This window comes from Dicentrarchus labrax, unplaced genomic scaffold (genome assembly GCF_905237075.1).
Source record: "Dicentrarchus labrax unplaced genomic scaffold, dlabrax2021, whole genome shotgun sequence".
Lineage (NCBI taxonomy): Eukaryota > Metazoa > Chordata > Actinopteri > Moronidae > Dicentrarchus > Dicentrarchus labrax.
This window is the reverse complement of record NW_026136718.1, coordinates 18,933,399-18,958,205: the sequence shown is the minus strand read 5'-3', so window position 1 is coordinate 18,958,205 and position 24,807 is coordinate 18,933,399. Positions and strand designations below refer to the sequence as shown.

The window sequence follows — 24,807 nt, the reverse complement described above, 5'->3', positions numbered from 1 at the left end:
TTGCATTAGTGCCAACCTGACAGGGTTGAGGAGCTCTGTTTCCTAAGCATGCAGTTACTCCTGACATGCTGAATCAATGCCCTTTCTCGCCTATTGGCCCTGATTGCTTTAAATGAGCCATACACAGACCTCTGCTTTCCCAGTATACACTTGAGTGAGTGTATAGCCTGAAGAACCAGTTGGCGTGGCTGATCCACAATATTTTGTGTCGGTAATTTGGGTTCCATGCATGCCTGAGCTCCTTGGGTCAGTTTGAATGTCTACATGTAGTTAAAGATTTTTCATGTTTTTATTAACTGTGAAATAAAAGAATGAGAAAAAAGTTTGCTTAGTTCCTGAAAAGCCAACATTTTGCAGTTATATGTATATATGTCTCTCTAAGTGCTGTTTAGGATCTTCTGAAAGTAAACCGAGCTCCATACATCTTCAGTACAGGTAGCTTTGGGGCCCGGCAGTTCAGAAACTATACTCAGAGACTGTGGGCTCTAAGTTGTCCAGACAGGCCGGAGTGTCAGAGGCTCATATGGGTACAAACACATTAATATCAACGTCACTCGCCGCCTGCACCCAGTGCCCAGACAGCTCCAGTTTCAGGCTGCATTCAGAGGAAAAGTCGGGTCATGTGCTGAACCTCAGTTTTAATTAGCTAATGGCACTCCCTGTTTCATCTCCTGCGTCTGAGCTGATTGCTCACAAAAGACTCCATTTACCCCTGAAAACACACGCCATCTTGGCATCAGCCCGCGTTCTATGTCTCAACATCTGCTGCCGAGGGATTTTGCCACTCTCCTCCAAAAATCAGTCTAGTAAATCTAAATATATATGTTTGCTGGTTTCACACCAGTGAAAAAAGAGGAAATTCCATGATCTACACTTTTTTCCAGCGGGCTTCGACATCCAACTTTCCTTCAACAAGTGGTTTGACTGAGTGGTCAGGGGTGTGTGTTTTGGTGTTTGTCTGTCTGTGTGTGCACATGTGTATGTGTTTGGGCAGTGTCCCATTAAGCAGCTAACGCTGGCTGTGTTCTATCATTGTGAAATGGGAAAGTGGCTCTAACAGATGAGTAACACTAAAGTATGTGAATCTACCCTTTTATGGCGGAATTTTCTTTTGTTTTTCAATAATTTGTCAGTTACATCATCTCAATGGTATGAACCTTGCGAGAAAAAAATAGGACCTTTAATCGAATAACAAAAATAGTAATGTTGCAAACTACCATAGGCATGATGCATAATGAAAACCTGTCACCATTAAGATCACTTTACTTACATAAAACTTAATAAGCATGCCATAACAAATTTGTGTTCTCACTCTGGTGCAAAAATAAATTGTTAAATGAAGCCTTATACTGTATCCGAGCCAAAACTGTCTTATTTCTAAAAATACTGCATCTTTCCAAAAGATTCTAATTTTGAAATGTAAAGACAGTAGCGTAACAAAACCACTGAATCAGGTTTCATGCCTTAAACCGCTCACTGAATCCTTTATCCCACAACAACATAACCTCCTCTAATAACATTCAAAGCATACTATTGTTTTGAATAGTACCAAAAAAATACGACCAAAAAAAAAAAAAAAAACTATGCCAAAGAAACCAAATAAAGTGCACATGGCTGTATTCCTGCCTGAAGTCACTCTGCCATGTAAGCGCTCTTTCCTTTCCACACACAGAGCTTCCAGGGTTTAGGGAGATATTTTCTGACCTTCGTAGCTCACAGTCCAGCCTACAGACGCTTGAAATCCGCTGGGCCGGCCTCTGACAAAGCAGAACAATATCAAAGTCTGGGACCATGTCAGGGCTACTCTTGCTGGATATATTTTTAATATTTTATGCAGACACGAGAAAAAAATGTAATAAACTAAAACAACAGGCGAATTAGGCATGAAACACAACAGGATATTGCAAAGAGATTATGCTGTTTCCTTTTCGCCGTGTGTCCTTCAGCGCTTGCCTGCCCTACACAACAGCCCAGGGCCGACTTTAATTGGCAGGGAGAGGGAACCAAACATATTTTCTGAAAGGTAGCAGAACTTTTTAAGAGCCATGAAATAGCCATCTACATATGGAAGGAACTGACTCTTTTTTTCGGTGTAATTTCTTAAAATATTAGCCAGGTACAGACTGTGACAGGCCCATGCAGGGGTCGGGGTAGGACTTGTGTGTTGTGATAATGACCTTTTCCTGCCAAGACACAGCGTGAAGCAAATGCTGTGCAGCTGCACGAAGAAAAAGAGATACAGTATATACATAGAGAGAGAGAGAGAAAGGGAGAGGGAGAATGAGAGAGATGTGTTGTGTTTGGACGTGAGGAGAGCCCTGTTTCATGACCGCCTGCTGGAATCTGCCGCTGGAAAGATAATAAAGGGATTAGCTCTGGTTTTTCTAGAGCATTTGGTCCTAAAACAGAATGTCTCATCTGCTTCCTCTGCTAAGAATTGCTTGAATTCTTGAATGCCTTTGTCTATTGCATGAGCACAACAAACACAAGAGGCATCAGTGCTAGTGGCCAAAAAGCACATAAGCTCAGACGAAAAAAAAAAAAAAAGGATTTGGGATGGACACAACGAAAATACATGAGCATGCACGCTCTTTAAAACACACACACAGACACTAGGTATCCTATAAGTGCATAGTACCTACTTAAATCCGTATAGACTATATGCAAACACAAACACGGTTACAAATACACACAGAGAGCGCGTTTATTTTCTCTGGCCCTCCAAGTTTATCTGCTGAAGTCCCACATCAACATACATTCAATCCCCGCTGATTAGACGTGTTGATTCAAGCTTGAAAACATTTCACATTTCTGTTTATGTTTCTGTCGGAAAAGCAGGAGTGTTACAACCCAACATACTGTACATGGAATCAATACTTCCTATTGTGAGAGAGAGTCAATGGAAACAATATCCCCATTTTCACATTACTGCATAGCTGTGTGAGAGTGTTTGTGTGTGTGTGTGTGTGTGTGTGTGTGTGCTTGAAATAAGGGTGATGGGCAGGTTAGTGTGTGTAGCAGAGTTTCACACTGCTTCATGTCCGCAGACAGAGTCCAGTGGCTTGTCCACACTGAGCCGAATTGTTCCAGTGCTCACATATGGTAAACATCTCCAAAAAACACACATAAACACACCCCTTTCACAATGACGCATTCATGCATACACCTATACTGTACGCACATACAAACGTTCACTCAGTGTATATTTTCTGTTTCACCCAAAATGTGACTTTAGTCCTTGTTGAACTAAAGCTACAACAGCACAATGCTGCAAAGAGCAAAACAACGGTGAAAAAAAAGACGGATGAAAGCCTTTAATACGATACACTCCTAAAGAATTAACAGTTGGGGAACGAACAAAGCAGCAAATTACTTCCAAATTTTTCGTTCACGCTGAGCCAAGGAAGCAGAAACACTAATACCCTGGAGTGACGCAAAGCAGGGAGAACAGCAGCAACAGTTGAGTTTGTGTCTTTTTGGCTACAGCATCCAGCTCAGATGTGCACTAACAAGTATCAGAATCAGTCAGAATCAACATGAATTTCTTATCCAACTCCACAGAAAACTGCCATAAAACATAACTTTCTATTAACAGACCCTCACCTCAGCTAATTTTACAAGCCACTGTTATTTAGAAAAATAAACAAGCCCTGGATTTGTTTTTCTTTCAGGCCTTGAGATAAAACAGGTGCTGTAGCAATATTGCAGACTCAGTTTTTCAATAATTAGAATTTGGAAGGGTTCCTGAACTTGAAGAGGACAACTTCTGACAGGGGCTTTGGGTGAAGCCGTGAATTGAGCAAGACTAGCAAATGTTACCGACTATCCCTCTGTGGCTCCCTTCTCCAGACTACTACATTTCTCCTCATGTTTGGCTTGGATATGAAGCCAATTCACTTAATACTTGTGGGACAGCTAAACATTTAAAGCTCCCATTTAAAAGGATCAAGTGTAGGCATTGTTTGGTTATGTTAACCATATGTGTTGGCTTTTCATGATCTGAATCCCTTCTCAAAAAACAGAGTGCTCGTGAAAATAAACATGGCTTCGCCCTACACAAATTGTGGACTAATTGTGTATTTGGACTAAATCATTCTTAAGGTTGGAAGGCTTTTTCCATTTGCTAAGGGACGACGGGGAGTGACAGCTTGACATTGATTAGTGTGTTGACTTGTGCAATTGGAGCCTTACCTGTAAAGAATACAACCACAAATCTATTTATACTGACATGGTAGTGCTGCTCATACAGCAGCTCACATCTTCAGTGGAAAAAAATATCTTCTTCTTTTTTTTCCTCTTTTCTTTTTTACATGTTCCACTAAAAATACAGGAATTACAATCATAACTGTTTCTCAACCAAAACAAAATAACAGTTTATGTTGAAAAGTAATCAGCAGTGAAGCAAGTCCAGTCTTGTTTTTGGACAAAATGGATGTGTATCTTGTTGAGGAAAAATCATCTTGAGGGACTGTATTGCTCTGTGCTTGTGTTTAATTCAAACAAAAAAAACATTTTTTTTAACAGATGGTTGCAATTATGGGACAAACTAGACCCATATTAAATCAATAAATACAACCTAATACTAATACCTAAGAAGCAAAAATGACTAAAAGTAAGACTATGAGGGGATTTTCAACAATATTGGGTGTATGTGTTGTGTATATAACTGACCGCTGTTCTTTTGGGGTCTGACCAGTGCTGGGTGGATAATCTTACAGGATTAAGATGACTCACCATACACTTGTTAGGTTTCTCTCCGGAGTGGACTCTCATGTGAATGAGCAGCTTGTAGCGGGCGTTGAAGGGCTTGTAGCGGCGAATGCAGCCAGCCCAGAAACAGGTGAAGTCCTCACCTTTGCGCTGGTCGATGTGGACTTTCTCAATGTGCCTCACAAGCTCCTCCTGCTGCTCGTAAGCAGCACTGCAGTCAATCCAGCGACACACTTGCTTATCGCCCAGTGCTCCTCCTCCGACTTCTTCGCGCTCTGGGGCTGTGTGAGACCCCGGTGGTCCCCCAGAGGTTTGTTTGAGTCCCAGGGAAGAGGGTGGTGCTGTTTGCTGGCTCTGGTGGTGCAGCAGGCCCCCAGGGCTGGGCCCCACGTATTGGTGCAGGTGATAGGGCGGAGGCATAGTGGGGCGAGAGGGGTGGTGAGGGTGGCGAAGGTGCCCGCTACGACCACTCAAGTGATGGTGATGATGATAGTGGTGCTGAAAGAGTTCGTCTTCACTGGGAGAAAAATCGTCTAGGGGCTCCTGCTTGAGGGCAGATCTTTGGCCCCCGTCCAGAAGAGCCCCAGCTTCAGGCCCCGAATGCAGCATCCCAGACATCAGGGCCCCATTCATCAGTAGCCCCAACCCGTCCGGGCCTCCTCCTCCTCCTCCTCCTCCTCCTCCTCCTCCTCCTCCCACACCTCCCCCAGCTGTTCCTCCAGCCCCACGCCCCTGGAGCATGGAGCCCTGCTCCTCACACAGCCCCTGGCTCTGGCCCTGCTCCGGCTCCACTGATGACACGGAAGAGGAGGACGAGGAGGAGGAAAGGGACAGCAGGCAGGTGGCAGGTGAGGACAGCTGACAGCTCTCCTGTAGCGTGGCCTGCTTGGGGCTGCCGTGAGGTGGGGGCCTCTGGGGGGCTTCCCGTGAGCAGGAGTTAGAGGGTGGGGATGTAGAAGAGGAGGAGGAAGAGGAGGAGAAGCCGGCACTACTGGCGTGGTTGGGCGAAAGGTTAGTGCGGAACCCGTTGACGCAAGCAACCATCGACATCTGGGAGGAGGAGCAGATGATGGCGGTGATATTGATCTCCTCGGAAGAAGCGCCAGTAGCTGATGGGGAACCTGTGGCAGCAATGCTGCCAGCAGCGGCGGTGGACTGTGAGGCCAGGGACAGGCAGCGTCTCTTCAGACTGCTAGCACTGAGCAGCCGCGCTGAATGACGGGAGCCAGTTGGGGACAAAGCCAGCGGGGAGGAGCCATCTTCATTATTAAACGGTTGCACTGCGTCCCCTGACACAGCACTACCTACACCGTTCACTGTGCACACGCCACTACCGTTGTTGCTAACGTGCGGGGCTCCAACTATCTCGTCCCTTGTCAACCCCAAAACTTGGCCTGCTCTACAGTTCTGAAACCCGGCCTGAGATGTGCCGTGGACCCTGGACCCTGTGTTGGAGATCTTGTATCCCATTGAGCTTTCCTGTTTGATTGGGTAAGGGAGAGAGGAGTGAGCCCCGTTGGCACTGCCGCAGCACAGCCCGGGTGAGGCCCCCGGCAGGGTCCTCTGGAAGCCAGAGGAAGATCTGTAAGGAGAAAAAGACACAGAGGGGAATATGAGCGCTATTAGCTCACAGGCTGATGACAGATACTGGCTGGTTGATCCTTCCCACCAGCAGCACTGTCAGAGTTGAGCCTCATGCTTACCCCTCCTCCTCCAATCATTATCTCAGTTTACATCGAAATCATGTAATTCTAAATAAGTCCCACTGACCTAAAATATTTTAACCAAGTCTCTCGTTCATCGCAAGGGACCTTATGGAACAAACATTAACACTGTTGAGGCCATGTTAAAGCTTCAGTGACATAAGGTGATGTTGGAGAACAGGTAGTATCCACGGCTGATGAGCCCAAGTGTTTTTATGAATAAATGAAACAGAATCTTCTGGTAGTGAGAGGATATGAATGGGCATTTATGACTAAGAATAGAGAGAGGGGGAGGGATGGATGGCGACTGAGACAGAGAGGCCACTGGCTAGTGTGTCCATCTGACAGGCTTTGATGACACAAAGGGGTTAAACCCAACCCAACATTGGAGATAAATAGGGAGTCACCTGTTTTGGTGGCATAATTGCAGCCTATGAAGGGTCAGCGTTTACAATACTGTGTATTATGGTGGGAATCTTTGCCCTGCTGAATGGGGGACCCAGGTCAGATTTCTCCATGCGTTGCTGTGATCTCCTACATAATCATTCCTGTCAGTTGGCTCATTATGGATTTTGTCCAAAGCCCCTGAGTGATGTGAGAAGAGCTCTCTTTTCTCCGGGCTGTCTCATGAAGGAATTGTCTTTGTCCCTTCCCCTGAGCACGCTGGGGAAAAACTGAGCTAACGCTAGCTAGGATTGAAGAGAGCCACTGGCAGACTTTGTCATCGTTGTTGTTAATAAAGACTTGATCCCCCCCTCTCTTTCTATTCAGGAGCACCATTTCCTGTTTGGCTGTAGTGAAAATATTGAGAGACAATATGAGAGGAGTGAATGTCTCTCCAGAAGCACTTTTGGTCAGATGACTAAGGATAGAGGGAAAGAACTGAGGAGGGGGAAGAAGGACAAACGCCACAACAAAGAACTTCAATGGAAATTCTTTCTGACTTCACGAACAGTAGTTGCACAACAGAAGAATCGCATTAGTGTAACATAAATGTTGCACTTTGGATCACTTGATATGTTTTATGAGAGCAGGTAAAGCTTTCCAGCTACATACTGTATGTATGCATCTGATTCAAAATAGCAAAGATAATGAAGAACACATTGTACCTGCAAATTGTTAGTAATTCAATATCCAACAGGAAACATTCAAAACTGGAACAGGAATAAAACCATTTTAAAACAGCAATGATAGCGACAGTTTACCTGGTGTCTTGGTGAGGGCCGTCCTGCATAAGGAGGTCAGCCGTAGGTCTGTCGCAGGGGAGGCTCTGGGTATAAAGCCCCCCTAAATGACCCCCCACCAGCAGTGGCAAGCTCTGCCCACATCGCATCAGAGCGCCCTCAGCGTCACCCAGCTCAGCGTCTACATTCTTCTCTGAGCAGTAGGCACCATTCACTGAAAGAAGAGCAGGAGAAATATCACTATACTTGCTAAATTCTTGATATGAGTGTTGTTTTGGCTAGCAGAGCAGTGACCCGGTGTCACTCTCAAATTAAAAAACTGGCTAAAGCCGACTGGACCAAATGATCTACTAACTACCCTGGAAGAATAATCAGTTCATAGTGGGATCCATGCCATCAGTGACATGTTGAAACCCTATTAGAGTATATACTCTCTTGAGGAATAGCAGTTGGCTGCCACAACTGTAGTATCTTGTGATATATGGAGAGCTCCTTGGCAAAATCCAACTGGTGACAGTAAGAATAACGCTGGAGAGATTTATTACCAAATATTATTGCTGGAGTAATGGAGGAATTGTATTCCAAATGGTGATGCGTCCATTTTGGAAAAATAAACTAACTCAAATTAATGTGTCCGGATGATCCAGCCAGTAAAAGTGTAACCGTTGTATCAATCAATAATTTAAATTACATACTGTCCTTTTAAGTTTATCATCTGTTGTTCTAATGTTGTGCAATCAATCATCTTGCGAAAATGGTGACCTCATTAATTGATTTAATTCTTAGTCATTTTATTTATTTAATTGGTGAATTATTAATTTTAGAAAAAACACTTTGCAATAAGACTGTGGTGGAAGTACTTAGTGATTTAATCTAGAAGTGCTACGCCAAGGGCAATTGGACTTTCTATTCTTAAAGATGTTTCACCGCGCTCATTCAAAATGCCTCTTTTGTGATTTAAGGTTTCATGCCCTTTCTTGCACGCACATGAAAAAAAAAGTAAATGTGGTGGAGTAATCATTCATAACTAATGTTTCATATCTGCATATTGCCTGGTTTGTGAATTACAGTGCATGGGGAAATTTAATTTGTTATTAAATTCAAATCTGCTATTTCTTCATATGTATTTACTTTTTAAAATCAACTATAGTGTCTTTTATTCCTCAGGCACAAGCTATATTTATTTATTTATTTATTTTATGTATTTAATATATAATATCTGATAGGAAACAAAGACTTTATGAATGAAAAACATAATAAAAATAGGAAAGAGAGATGAAAGTGAGGGAAGAGAGGGCCTTGGTGTATGAAGTAATATTTGTGAAGGGTAAGCCGATATCCCCACACACTGATGTGTAGGCGGCCACGCATCCCCTGTTCCAACTTTCCTAACTCGATTTCTCAAATTCAATTTTCTCCTAATGATGTTATTGACAATGTTATCACAAACCATGAGCTATTATTAATAAAGTCACCCAAACACCCTGTATGTGAGAGAAAACATAAAAAGGTACAGGAAACGAATGCACAGAATATAAAGGGCAAAAGATGAACTAAATGTCAAAATAGTGTGAGAAATATTCAGCAAAAATAAGGATTTGGGCTACAGATGAAAAAGGGAAAAAAAGACAAACAAAGGAGAAAGATATTACAACATGAGTAACAGATGGAGAGGGAGAGTAAACAGTAGAAGAGAGAAAAGGAGGACGTGTTTTGGAATATGGGAAAAAAAGTTACAAGGACGAACAAAAGACAAGAGAAAACAAGGGAACTTTGTGAGCCATGTTATCGTCGGTTTAAGGAACATCTCTTCACATATCCCGCCTACAGCTGATTTATCATTAATCTCCTTTGCATTTGTCTTGTCACGGGTCACAGCAAAAACACAAAGAAGTGGAGAAAAGGCAAAGCGAGCAATGCAAACAGCCCAGTATCGCCAGGGGACCGTAGGAACAACGCTGGTTTCACTCAAGGCCGTTAACAGAAGGCAAGATGTCTTTCAGCTCTGGTCTGTTTTCAAGCAATACAAATCGTTCTGTTTACCAAATTCTGGATTGTTCAGTCTTTTTTGTTTTACTTCTTTTCTTTTTTCACTGCTTGTTGGCCGAGCATGTACAACTTTCTGTATGAAAGTTTCAAGGCCTGCTGACATGAAGCCAAGTGTTTCCCTGCCTCGAGTCAGGAGTAATTCAATCAGGATGGCCAGAAGTGACATGAGTCAGGATGGAGATGACTAACATCATCAGAGATCTTTTAATTAGGCCTTGACTGTCCGTATGCATGCACACAAAAACACAAACAACCAAATAAAAACATTATCATCATAAAGCCCTGGATGGACTGGCAGTCAGTCAATGAGGCCTTGACTGGATGCACATGCTCTCTCTCACACACACATATCATAGTCACCACCATATAAAACACAGACCCAAGCCAGACAGCCCGGTAAATGTAACCCCAATTATGAGACTATACTCTTTCAAAGTGTATTGCTCTGTAAATGAGTTAGAAACAGAGAAAAGACAGAGATGATCCATGATCACTGATTACCTGTCTGCAAAGTATTTAACTAAAACAGACTGATAATACAACCAATGTTTTGGAAATATCACTTGAAAGAGTCTTGCCAGAAATCATTGAACAGAGTGGGGCCGCAGTGATAAGTCGATTAATCGATAAATAAATAAATAAATCGCCAGCTATATTGATACTCAATTTATTGTTTTTTAAGTAAAATGTACTGGTACTGGGCTCTCTATTGAGCCTCAATACTGGATACAAAACACACAAACTGTGTCTGTAGAACCACTTCTAAAATCTAATTTCTAGTCAGATTCATAACCTTTTTACTTCAGATAGTCTCAGATTAAAAAACATTTTTGCCAGTGTTAATATAATATAATATTTAAAGTCCTTCTTCATAGCAACATTAGCATTCATTCGGAGTTGTGTTGTGTCCACCTGATGAATGTAAATCCAGTATCCACTCTCCATTTAGCTCTCAGTCAGCTGTCACTGACTCCTGGGGGAAACATCTCACTCTTCAGCTGCTAAATGCTCCAGTGTGTTCAGTTAGTCAATAACTTTGTCTGCCTGCTGTTTGCTGCTGGGCGAGTAGCACAAGTCAGTTTTAGAGCTTTTTCACTAAAAATAACTGCCCTGAACTATAGAGCTGAAACTGCAGAGTCGGATGTGATAATGACCTGAGGGTTCGTCACAACGAGCGACTCCTTTCACATGCAAGCAGTCATGTGATCCATTGTTACTATAAAAATATTGATTATAGTTGCTTTAAATCACAAACCAGGATCAGAATGGACAGATTAACCATTAGAAGTAAAAATGCATCATTATTAATTTCTGGATTTTCAAAATGGCTCTTGCTGCCACTTGGAGCCACCAATGCAAAACAGCAGCTTTAAAGTCACATTTGTTTGTAAGATGTTTTCTTGTTATGTTCCTTCCAAGGAAGTGTTTTTTCTGGATTTTTTACCTCCTCTGAGCATATCACTTTCACATGTGTTTTAATTGCATCTAGGAGTTTGCCTGACAATTTATGGCCCAGTCATCAACCAGTTTGGAGAAAGACAGTGTATGTCACTGAAACTCTTCCTGCATGACTTCAATTTACTCTTTTGATTACAAACAGGTAATAGTACTTCCAAAAAGGGCTAAAAATAAATAAATATATGTGATGGGTGTTGCATTGTGTTGCAAAAGCTCAAGTGGACTAAAGTGTCTTCATCCAAGAGACACCTTCTAAGTGTCTCCAAGACATTAAAGAGTGTTAAATGAGTGTTAAAGGTCTTGATCCCCCCTGCTGCAGAAAGTTAGCGCTGCAGTGATTTAGAGCTTTGCTACATTATCAGTCATGCTCAGGTTGGGGAAACAGGCTTCTCAACATATGGTGGCTTGGATGGGACCCAACAGTAAATTCAGTTTATATTGAATGTGCCATGGTAATTTAGCGTTGAACTTTTCATTGTGTGTTAGATCCTAGTTTGATCAGGAGGTGGAGGCCAGAGAGAGCATCGGGGGCTGAGGTGAAACGTAAGACCATCCAGAAGTAGCGACAGGAAGGGAGGGAGGGAGGGAGGGAGGGAGGGAGAGAGAGAGAGAGAGAGAGAGAGAGAGAGACAGAGATATAGACAGAGAGAGAGAGAGACACAGAGAGAGAGAGAGAGAGAGAGAGAGAGAGAGAGAGACAGTAGAGAGTATTTGTGTGTTTGTGAGTGTTTATGTGAATGGAGTGACCGTGAGAGAGAAAAAAAAGAGAGAGAGAGAGAGAGATTACCATTCTTCTTTTAAATGTGCCGAGTTTATGGGTGGTCTGCTGAGTAAGGCAGCTGTGTGTTCATCATACTTTACATTCCTTTGGCTCTGGATTAGAATTTTTTCCATGTTACGTTCTGGGGAAAACTTAAAAAAATAATACATATCTCCCTGTGTAATCCACTGATATAATTAACAAACAAAAATTCAACATACTATGTGGTTTTTGACCACTAGTAACGCTATGGACAATTGTTTTTACGAGTGGGTCCCTGTTTTGTTAGTATCACACACGTGAACAAACGATACGATACACATTCCTACCACTGGTTTCATGCTATTCCACTGATCAACAGTTGGTGTCAAAGAAAACGCCTATCAAGAAACCATGGATGTACACAGTTTTAAAAAATGAATGTAAATACAACTTTTGTTTGTTCACATGAAAAAGTGGAACTTTTCAATGGACCTCAATCTGCAGGCACAATACAGTTAATCCCTGCAGATCACCTATGGAAACAGAGTTCAGTACTGTGTGACCACCGTAGAACAAGCAGGGTGGGAGGATGTTCTGATATACACAGTTGCAAGCATTCAGACCCAATTAGGACTGACGCTATAAGGGCGTGAGATCAGGGACACAGGGGCAGAAAGAAAGACAGAGAAAGAAAGAGGTAGGACGGTGCCAGAAGCACCAGGGGCAAATGTTGTGTTCAGTACAGAGACCATATACAGATGTGCTGACTCATCCTCACAAAGAGCCACTGACGTTAGCATTGCCAACTAAAGATGCAGGCACAAATAAGGACTCTATTGTTATCTGCTTCTTAAAACACCACCCTCAAAAAATAAATTAAAATCCCTCTTAGAACATGGATTGTGGACAAGAAACAACTCATGTTGATAACATGCTGTCTAATAATACTCTGTTACATCTAAAGTGGTGTCTTCCGTTCCATAAATGTCATCACATGGTATCTATTCACTCGCTCTGCCTCCTCTCCTCTCCTATATGATTAAAGTAGCACGTTCCTTTCTTTGAGCATCACTGCAGGATGACAGTAAATTGAGGAGCTCACTGAGAGGTATAAGAGAAGTTAAAATAAAGGAACAGTATGCCAGATTGTACGCTTCATTGCACATGAATACAAAAATGAATGCTTCCTACAAGAGTGTAATTATAAAAGGATAAAGGTGGTTATTCGAGAACTTGTTTTGGGACATGTATGATTATTTTTTGGCTGAGTTCGTGGAGGGAAACGAGGTTCCAATCACCCTGCAATACGCCTCCTCTGATGTCATCTATTTGTCATGCTTCCTTCTTGTCAAAATTCTTTGGGAACACGGCGCACAAAGCCATAAAACTCAGATGCCTCATGATCGTGAGTGGAAAGTGCTTTCTAATCCTTATCCTGCTGATGAATGCAGCCGCTGTGACCATGGAGGCTGAAAAATAAGACAATAGACAGGAACAATGAATGAATGCAGACTTGATAATTCTCATAATTAGGGCACAACTCACTCTTTAGTGGAAGGTTGCGGTCACTGTGACTGTGATTACATTGATTGTTGAACACGCTTCACATACTGGATGAATTTCACATTGGGGATCACAGCCAGTTAGGGTGCGCTATAATTGTACACCTATTCAGGCTGCCTCAGGGGCTGATGATCAGAGTCATGTTCAAGTTCAGCAGTGTTGTGCCTTGGCTAAAAACTCTCCCCTGACCTCAGTGACTAATAAATGACTAATAAAGCAGAGCAGACACATGTCTCCAATCTAGCAGAACTTAACCCCTCTGAAACAACATGGCTATTATCCCAAGAAACGCAGTTATGACTGCATTACCATACAAAGCATTCCAGTCTATACAGTATTGAAAAGATCAAACCACATCATCACATAGTTGAAAGTCTGTGTCGCTGTCTCCCTCAATGAATCTCTCTCTTTCTCGCACTCTTTGGTATCATTATTTCGCCACAGATAAAACCAGTCTACCATCTGATCAGCAGATGGTCTGGACAGCATTATTAAGTGTAATTGGTGGTAATCTGGGGCGATTTTTTATTTCTGTGACACTTCATTTTCTATAATTCTCGCCTCTCCTTTTAAGTCACCTAAGCGTTGTGTTAAGTGCCAGATTGAGTCTGTGCTTGTGCCAGCGTTTAATGCGTTCAAGTCTTCAGAGACATGCAGGCCTCAATGAAAAGCAGATGTTCAGATGGATAGATGGTTTAAGGAAAGGAAAGGGGACCGATCAGAGGTGTACTGTACTTAAAGCAGGAGGAGGCTGTTGGGAGGGGGGGTTGTTGGAGAGAGGAACGGGATGTCAGGAGTGTGATGCAAACATCTGAACCCAAGGTACAACAAGCTGCCAAAACCGCAAGACAGATGCCTCTGGAAATCCGATGTGACACCTCAACTGGCCCCACTTTGGCTCCATAAATCATAACATTCAGCACTTAAACAGTTAATAATGATCATTTTATTCCCGTCTGCCCCAACACCCCCACCCGGCAACGTTCTGCCCCTCACACTCTTTCAACATGAGACAGGTCAACAGATTCAAGTGTGCGACAGCAGGCAGCGGGACTTTGTAGAGGGATGCTCTGGTTGTGCGTCTTGTCCGGTGCAGATGTTGTGTATTAGGGTCCAAAGCCTTTCCCGGCTTCTCTGAATCTCATAACTCATGTCTATATTTGTGTCTGCGGCATAGGCCCGGAACTTATTTGTTTGCTTAGTAATGGATGTATGATTGAAAAACCTGGGGGCACAAGTAAATGAAAAATAACAATGTCTACGGAGAAAGCTCCTCTTAAAGCAGGTGCGGAGCGAGGGAAGAAGAAAAACTCTAAACTATTAAATTGCTGTTGGAGCACAGAAATGTCAGTGTTTTCGTAGCAGGATTACCAGTACCAGCAGACATGAGAACTTTCATGAGGATAAAATCAATTTGTTCTAGCTGATTTTAGCCGCTCCAAACCAGGTATCTTTGTTCCTCCCCGTTTTCTCATGGTCAGCTTGGTCACACAATAACCTCAGATTAGCTTCCAGAAGGTCAAATACTAAAGTGAAGAGGAGGGACTCATGTGGCTGCAAGCCTCGACTATTTATGGGCACGGCACAAAAGTATCTTAATTCAGCAACAAGAGAGTAATAATATTAAAGAAGTCATTAGCATATATAACAACTTAGAACGGCTATGAGCCCAGTCGTCCAAGCGAACCTCTTTGTGGATGCGTCTGGTTGTTCACACTGAGTGGCTACAAAGTTTTAAGTCGTACTGATGAATTCGGCGGTCGGTAAATGATTAGCTCTCCTGCCTTTTAGAGAAGAGGGCACATGTTGTGGGAAGCAGGCGTCCTCATAATACCAGACTCTTCAAATGGAGCAGTGCTAACCGCAGTCATGAACACAAACAAATAGTTGGCAGCCAACAACCCTCCCATCCCCAACCCCATCCATTTACCCCACCCACCCAATCCTAGTGCCAGGCTTGGTGCCTGCCGAGTCCCAAAGACCAACCACTTTACCACATGGATTAAAATGAGGGCAAAACCCAAACACAGGAGGGTGAGATCCACACATACACACACACCCCTCTCTCTCTCTCTCTCTCTTTCTCTCTCACACATATACACACACACCCAAAACACACTCACACTGAACACACTGAGGAAGATGCGCTGAATGGTTGTGGTCATTCCTGATCACTTCCCACAACCTCCTACTAACCGCTCACAGCCAATCATTTTCTCTGCTGTCCTTTCTGATTAACATAATTAAAGCTTTAAATTTGTGCATGTCACCACCTGGTGGTAGCACCTTGTCACTGGTTGTGCCCTCCAGGCCATCCCTTAAGAGAACAAACTTGTCAACAGGTGAGTGGGAGAAAGACTAAAAAATGAATGTAGCTCATTAACAGCTTTGTTGCATGTGTTGCTTGGACTGCAAATATTATTTCACTCAACTTCAATGACAGTGCTTTTGATGCAAAAGGCAGTCACCTGACACACATAAATGTTGCTGATAACATTTTTAACCCTTATCTTTTTGTTGTCATTTTTCATTCTGGGATATTGAGCTCCTTTGGTTAAAACTGTGTTCAAAATGTGCAATGGTTGTAAAAACTGGAGAAATAACAGACTTACATTAAGTAGCCAGTTTATTAAAATGACCTAGGTAAAAGTTATGCCTAAAACAACAGCCTTGCAATAAATCCTCCTAAGTTCATGAAGGTTGTAACTTTTAGTTATTGCTGAAACTGTGTTAATTCAACTAAATGGTCATTTTGGAGGCTCTACTGTAGTTTGTGGTGCTGTTAAATTCTATTGAATTATACTAAGAGGTCACCCTAATAAACTCACTTGTGAGTGTATAGGTTGATGTATAATTTGCAGTCCCCATTTTGCTCTCTGTTGCAAACTAATACAAAGATTGAGCCCCAGTTCTTTTACATGTTCTATTCTAAACTCTAGTAGTAGCCAAGTGAGCTAGTCAAGTAGCTGGTCTTTAAATAATTATCTGATGCCCGGGAAGTGATGTGCTTATTTTTCCAACAACTAAAACAGCAAGATAATCACAATCAACAGAATTGAGTATTTAATATAAGCAACAATAACCACATGATGATATCTGAACAGAGAAAGAACAGACCTCGGTATACAGAAACCTCGACTTAATCACAAGGAAATCCAAGAAAAAGACCTCATAGTACTCCAAGACACTGTTTGCACACTGACCTCTGGGAAGGGCAGTAAAAAAAACATCACAGCAATGATTGATTATCACAAAAATAAGCATATCCTCTATCTTTAAGTCAAACTCTTTTAGAACATTTGTTAATATAACAAAAATGTGCATAGTCAACAAACCACTTTAAAGCCACTAGTAGCCACAACTCTATCCTGACGATCACTATCATAACAAGATTTTGCCCACAAATCTGTACACTGCCAGGATTAATCACAGACAATCACAAGTTTTACAAGGAGTGCTCAGCCAAACCACATCCTATAATTTGACTGAAAAACCCACATAATTGTAAAGGCGAAACAGTGCACAAAGCATCAGTCAGGCCCGTGGATTGACTTGATAGACCGGCAGACTGACAAGACGTGATGCACTTGGCTGGCAGACGCGACAGGGACGTCTGGCTTAGTGACAGACACCTTTATGGGGCTGGTGAACAACAAGACTCCGGAGCCAGGCCAACAGTGCTGAAACCTCGGCATGGGATCAGGAGGTGCTTCAATGCCAGACAAGAGGCTGCTCTGTTTTTGGGAGGCGGGAGTAATGCAGCCAGTCCAAAGGACTGACGAGCACTCGACGCACCACACCCTCAGAGAAAGTGTTAAAGGTGAGACTGGTACACTTCTCAACAAAATCAAGTTATTTCCTGCAACAACTAAACATAAATAGTGTTAGAAAGTGCTTTAAAACATTTTAAATCAGTGTTTATTTGAAAGGTTTTAGATACGTTACTGTGAGTGCCTGTGTTTTTGTCTGTGTGTCTACTTGTGTGTGTGCGTGTGTGTGTGTGTGTGTACGTACACTCATGAGAATAACCAGTGTATATAAATCTGCTGTAAAAAATAAACATGCCGATTTAGTGCAGAAGCAGCGTTCTCCCCTTCTGAACAATAGGCCTGTTTGTCCGTGTGCCCGCTCAAGTCGTATCAAAACACAGCAGACGTCCCTCTGAAACTGTAGTGAAATCAGATCCATTTGTCAAACATCAGCATGGCCCTCTAGTTGTCAAAATGTCTATAATAGCACAATAAATCTGTGCTGTTGAGAACGGCTGGGTTAGGAAAATAACTTTTGTCAAAAAGTGGCCATTTGTAATGAGGTCTCTATTCTCAATTATATATATAATGGCACAACTTTACTTCTTTTTTGTTTTTTAAATGCAAATGGCATAAAGAAATGCCATAGGTAAAACACCCCAAAAATTTATTTTTAAAAGTTCCTAAATACTGGGAAATAAAAAACTGTAAAAGCCAAAATGGACTATAAATAATTAGTTACGTTTGTAATTACATGTATATTTTTTAAAGTTTGTGGTTTGGATTTTTATGACGATTATTTTTATTATTAGCTGGAATTGCATATTTTGATGTTTGGCTACGTTCATATTCCAAAATCTATGTATGTAATTTTTATTAGCAGAACAGAAAAACGTGATTAAGGGGCGGCATACAAAGGCTGAGTCCTTACCGCAGCGGCTGGGTTCAGTCCCAACCTGTGGCCCTTTGCTGCATCTCATCCCCTCTCTCTCTCTCTCTCTTTCCCCCCACTTTTCTGCCACTCTTCAGCTGCTACTATCCAATAAAGACAATAAAAAGCCCCAAAAATAATCCTAAAAAACACACACAATGACAATGCTTACATGCAGATGTTTAGCATTTAGTGTTTAGAGTACCATGTTCACCATCATAGTTTGATGTGTTTCATACGAACATGCTAACATTTGCCAATGAGCAAATTAAATCCTGAAGGGAACATGAACATCTGTACCAATTTTCAAACCATCCAATATTATTGAGACATTTCACTGAAAACTACATGTGTGAAAGTGATGGTGGTGCTTGAGGAAAAGTCAGCTGATCATAAAAAACATTTCTCCTCTGGGCAGCATGGGTATCTCAAAATTTCATGGCAGTCCACCCAATAGTTTAGACATTTTAGAGGCAGTTTGGACCAAAGTGGTGGTGCGACAATTATTGCCATCCTTAAATTGATGCTGCAAGCATGACTAAAAATAGCCAGGGCAAAAACCTAGTCAGCACTGAGCTACAAAGATTCACTTGGTTTTGTAGTAAGTAATTCCACACAGAAGCACCTCTTCCCAGAGCAGCCAGACACTATGCTGTTTTGCTGTAACTCCCATTAATAAGGCTTTGTCAACCCAGCTCATTCATGCACCAGTGGCCTGTTCATTCTGGTCTGAGAGGCTGTCGGTACAAAACTCGCAGTCCTCTTCAGCCAGCACCCAATATTTACAAGCAATCCCAAATCTGTGAGAGAATTCGATTGAACACAGATGGCAGGAAATTCCTCGGAAATGACAGTGGCCAAGCTCAACCACAGAACATGAGAGTATCTCCATGTAGCAGACGCATCAAGGCCCATCTGACAGATATTCTCTCTTCTTCTCGCCCAGCACCGCCTCCTGCCATCGATTACAGTTTGACAAGAGTGGAGATTTATATGACTTCTGTAAAACAAGTGATCAATTTGCAGCAATTACTGTATATTTTGAATGATTTAGAGGCAGCAGTGGGGGAGAAATAAATGAATAGTTAGGAAAACGTCTGGAGGAAAATTCCCTTGATGGTCGGTGGTCCAACTGAGAGGTTGAATTTAAGTTGGTAATTAGATCACATTTGAATGGAGCAACATTTGAAAATGATTATTTTGTTACCTACACACAGTGCACATAACCTTCTGTTATTCTCAGAGGGGATGCTAGTTGTTTAAAACAAGGGCCAAACCAGATGTTTTGTGAACCAAAAGAGGAATCCAATTTCACTTCCTACTTCTTTGTTACTTTTTGTTGTTTTAGCGCAGGAAGAATAATGGAATGTTACTTTGTGAAAAGGATACGTTCAAAGCAAGCATAAGCTTTTGAAGTTTCCGGTTAAAGTTGAGGGCAGTGCTTCTCCACAGTCTCCACAATGAATATTAGATAGTCAGGGTGATTAGGGGTTAACTCACCCCCAAAATGGAGCTCTTTGTGGAAAATTAGTTTTTCAAAACCCCACAATTTGCTTTGACAGCGGAGGCACAGAGGGGAAGCTTTTATTTTGATTTGATTATTGGTGTTGTTTCATGTCACCGGTTTCTAAGCCCCTTACATTTCAGCTCACAAAGTAAGCTGATCTACTCAAACATAAGGGACTAAATCCTTCGGAGTATCCACAAAACAAATGTTATGTTACACACAGGGCACTTGACACAAGAGAAAGTACGCTATACCTATGTGAGAGAAATTATTATCTGACGATGCACTGCAGCTGAAATGAGATGACTTCACTTTATGACACTGTGGTTTTTCTTCAAACAAGTTATCTTGAAATGAGGGAGATCAGTAAACATGTTTCAAGAATAATGATAAACAATAAAAAATGAAAAATATTCCAAGAAAAACGATATTTTGTAAGACTCGATTATGTTTCTAAATGTTTAAATCAACATTTTGCTGTAGCTGACACTTTTGACACACATAGCAAAATGTTTGATATTCTGAAACTGATTCAAACCAACAGTGAAAATCTGCCACCAAAGGGAATTAACCTGGCTGAAAAATGACCATAACCGGGGCTGAAAAGTGACCTCCCTCCTCCTTGACTCAGAGGGCACCACAGTATTGAGGTTTTCATAGATATACAGAATAAATAAGAGAGGCCCCACTGAGCAAAACCTGTGTTAGGTTTCAAACCACACATACCTAAGGAAGTCAGCAATACCATTCTTTTATTGTGTGGGGAGTCCTCATTCACCAAAAGCTTTGGCACAGAGGACCACCCCCCTTCACAGCCGTACACACACACACACACACACACACACACACACACACACACACACACACACACACACACACACACACACACACACACACACACTCACAAACACAGATCACACATTGCGAGAGGAATATGCACTCTAGGTAACTTGAGATGGACAGTCCACCAGACATTATATATCACTCCACATCAAACAGAGCTCCATAATGGTGCTGTGAGGAGGATGAGGAGAGTGGGGGGGGGCAGCAGTTCATAGTCAACCTCTCATCTCTCTACAACCTCGGGAAGAGCCCACTGTTTGAGCTGTGATAGCATAACTCTTGCACCCCCGCGGTTACAGGGACTAAGGCACAGTGGGGCCTGTAAAAACCCAAAATGGTACCAAATGACACCTATGGAAACACATTCAATCTTGTGCGGTGGGAGGTCAATACACAGCTATTTACACAGACAGCAGCGCTGTGTGTTGGAACAGACAGGGCCACCATCAAAGAGCTTTATGAGCAAATATATTCTCACTGCGTAAGCATTTTAGATGTCCAGGCATTAAAGCCCTCCTGTGTTTTCCCTTCTCTTGTTTAATGGCTGTAATAAGATTCCTTTTATTATGATTTCTGCTCTCGCTGCGTCCCTTCACTACGTGAGTCAGCCGATGGTTACAGCCAAAGTGAGACACGAGTTTTGTCTCAGTAGTGAAACCAGTCGGAACCTGTCACTCTGTCTGACTGCGCCAGCACCTTCAGTAACCTCACAAACTGAATTTGGTGCTTCAACAAGAACGTATAAGCTTTACAGTGTAAAATATCACATGCGGTATAAAGACATGCAAATTTAGTTCCCAAAATATGTTTTGTACGTGACAGTACATTTATGTCATATAAAAAAAAACACATGTTAGGTTACACAAAACAAGCCAAACTACATGAAGTCTCTATTAAAGTGACCAAAATAATGTTGGAAACAATATAGACATATCTCATGACATTTATATTTGATGTAGTTCACATATATTTAAGTATACAGTATGTGTGCATAATCAGTTTGTCACATAGAGGTTAGTCCCCTTCCTACAGTAATGTATGATATGTATAAACATTGCCAACTAAACTTAATAAAAGTACATCTGTTCACATTAAATCATAATGTATGCACATTTATGCATATGTATAGATATACAATCTACTGGGATTACAACAGTTCAATTCTGATAAGGACAATAGTTGCATATAATTCCCCAACTCTCTCCCCTCACTTGCTGTCATCTCTTTACTATCCACCCTTAAATAAAGTAAAAGATAAAGAAACAGCAAATACGAACAGGAATGGTTCTGAGTACTGAGTTGATTATACATCAAGTTTGATAAACACAGAAGGAAAAAGTGAAGGTTGTTAGTTGATAGATTTTTGGATGTGTCGGTGGTGAGAAGGAGCCTAATCAGACGATAACGAGCAGAAATAAAGAAATCATTCTTCATCATCATCCTGGCTTCTGCCATATGTGTTGTTTGGCTGCTCTTGGCCAGAGAGTGTAAGGACTGAATAAAGAGGGAACCTCGAAGGGCTCTGGCCTGTACCATGTGTCAAGCCTTTCACATAACCTGGCATTCATTGTGAAGCTCTTTTACGAACCATAAAAAATATTCATTTCGCCCCTGACCTGTTTTCCAATATAGTCTCCAAACCCATAAAAGGGTTTGCTTTTCATTTATTTTTATTTGAAGAACTTTGAAATGCAAATGTTTGTTTCCTTGCACGTAAAAATTGAGAGAAGCCATCTTAAAAGAGAAATTTGATGTGAAATATGAATTCTGGCCATTTTACATCATCCCTAACATAAACATGCGGGTTCTCAGTGCAAGTCTTTTTGTGCTCTTAAATGAGTGTATCTTGGCAGGCTGCAGTGTACATATACTGATGCTTTGCCTCTCTCTCGCTGGACTCCTTCATGGCTCAGAGCTCTTGAGGCTTGTAGAAGACTGGCATCTTTACAGTGGCCTAGATTGGCCATATTTTCGTGTCAAATGACAGGCCTGGCCCTGTAAAGTGGGCGCTGTGGTGAACTGTGCATTTACATTTACAGCTAAATCTATCAAGGGCATTGCTAACAAGTCCTATTGACTTTTGTTAAATTGTGGTTTTGAGGGGCTATACATTAAATACTTCTTTAAATGCAGCTTTTTCAAGCCCACGAATTAAAGTACATCTTTGCTAACCTTCATTTTTTATAAATGCATTCTATTCAGTTTATAGTCGCTTTTGAACTTTCAATATTTTCTAGTTGGAATAAAAACCAGCATTCTTTAGAACAATAATGACTCTGTTATTGCAAAAATTGTTGAAGATTTATTGTTCCCAGTGTATCAAATCGTTCTCAAAAATGTACAAATAGCGAAAAGAAAACACATACTGGCAGTTTATGCTGGACGCCAGTACTATACTGCCATTTACGTTCAATCAGATATGAGAACCTAGACAATCAAGGCACCACAGATGCATAAAAACGACTCAAAAATAATCTTGAATTATTCATCACTTACAATAACTGTAGTTCGGTTTAACCTCACAATATATTCTGCATCAATGTCATTTTACATACTCAAAACATACTTGTAACTTTCCAATATTTCTCAAAGCCGACGAGTAACAGCACGAGTGGTAACGCTTAATTCAACATGTCAGCGTGCCAACTGTTCCATGTACAAAGTCAGACTCTGTGCCCGATCCTGGCAGGGGGTCGAGCTGCATGGTGTTTGTTTGAAACCCATAATGGTCAGAAAAATGTGGCTAGCTGGACACAAAGTAACAGCGACAGTGTTTGAGAGGACAAGGCAGAGTCGTGTCCGCTGAGTGTTGGTGGTGCTGTTGTGATCAGGTGGAATGGGAAATGTGCTCGGCAGTAAAACCAAATGGCTTTCTCGGAAACATGGGAAGTGAGAGAGGTTGGAGGTTGAGGGTGATTAAGAACAGGACACCAATGAAATTTGAAACTGGACCCAAAAAAAGGCCGTATTTCACCACTTTTACCAGTATCATCTGCTAAAAATATTTGTTTTGTTTTCTACCCATCAACTTACTTGGCAGGAGACGCTGCAATGATGCAACTTTGTTACCGAACCGGCAATCATCTTAATCGCAAAATCATTCAGTTCAAGCCAGACCGTCAAAATCTTGGCTGTTTGGTTTATGGCTGTCAGTATGAAGTGGTACTTGCCGATGGTGGTGATTTATTTTCACAGTAGATGTAAATCACAGTTTGAGTGTAACAAATGCTTACAGAGAGAAAAGAAAACATGTCAATTTGTTGTACAATATATTTCTGCTTTGTTTGTATCGCGTTATGTAAAATACCACAGGTTTTCACAATGCAGTGCAGTAACAGTGTTTAACCTATATTCATACAGTTATTTTCCAAATCAGACAACAAAGCACTATATCCTGTAAAATATAATGACAGATTAAACCGTAATACCCTCATCATTCGGTGCTGTATTTCTATGCTTTTTCCTCACTTAACATATCTTGCATCATTATACCAACAAATCTGGAAAAGCCTGTAACAGAGTAGGCCAGTGTGTTCCTCTACAGGACAGCAAACACACTGTCAAACTCCATGGAGCACTGCAGGCTGTGTAATGCTGTGGAACAAGCAGCAGGTATTTGTTAGTTAATCAGCGTTTGAATTAAGCTAGAGGCTGAGGTTGTGTTCAGGAGCAGCAGGACTGTTTTGACTAAGCCATCTCAGCGAGGGCCTGGTCATGGAGACTCCCAGCATTTGTTAAAGATTAGCGGCCTAGTCCTGCTGTACTGAGCTCAGGTCAGGCAGAGTGCAGTGCTCGGACGTGAGTTTCACCCTATCTCTCCCATCTGCAGCTCTCACACAGCATATCTGCTGCTCAGAGTACATGAGAATCACTGAATAATGTGATTAAATGTTTTGGAACGAGGGGTTTTAGAGTTCACTGAAGGGGAGATTGTACAGAAGTTGTCCCTTCAGGAAGCAGCATTACCCGTTTTGACAGTGAGTCACTAAGGTCATGCCACAGAGGCACTTACAGCATTAACTAAGTAATAAGCATATCAAGATTGTCCTTATTACACTATCTAAAGTTTCCTTCTCTGCCTACCATGTGTGTACAATTGTATACATTGTGTGTGTGTCATATTCGGTTGGTTTCTGGGATATACTACATACTATCAGATGTGAACACTTCCAGTCAGAGTATCTATGCTGAATAAAGGAATAACAATAGACCACATGCTCTCAGCCTATCATTAGCCAAAAGACTAAATGAAAACCAACTGTGTGGGAACAATAAAATAATTTGTCAAGGGAGAAGGGTGCAGATAAATTCAGCAAAGCATTTTCCAATTGGCTGAGGTTCGGGTACACTGAGCCAAGTGCTCAGCAC

General features: G+C 41.7%; 1 protein-coding gene across 2 annotated transcripts in view; it reads right to left on the bottom strand.

Moving 5' to 3' along the window:
• The window catches only part of LOC127350939 (zinc finger protein GLIS1), a 70,334-nt gene that overhangs the window by 35,157 nt on the left and 10,370 nt on the right, over positions 1-24,807 (bottom strand). For both annotated transcript variants that reach the window (XM_051378021.1, XM_051378020.1), the window contains exons 3-4: positions 7,619-7,811; positions 4,735-6,292 (exon numbers count right to left, since the gene is read on the bottom strand). In XM_051378021.1, the coding sequence (XP_051233981.1) occupies positions 4,735-6,292; positions 7,619-7,811 (1,751 nt within the window). The remainder of the gene's footprint in view (positions 1-4,734; positions 6,293-7,618; positions 7,812-24,807) is intronic.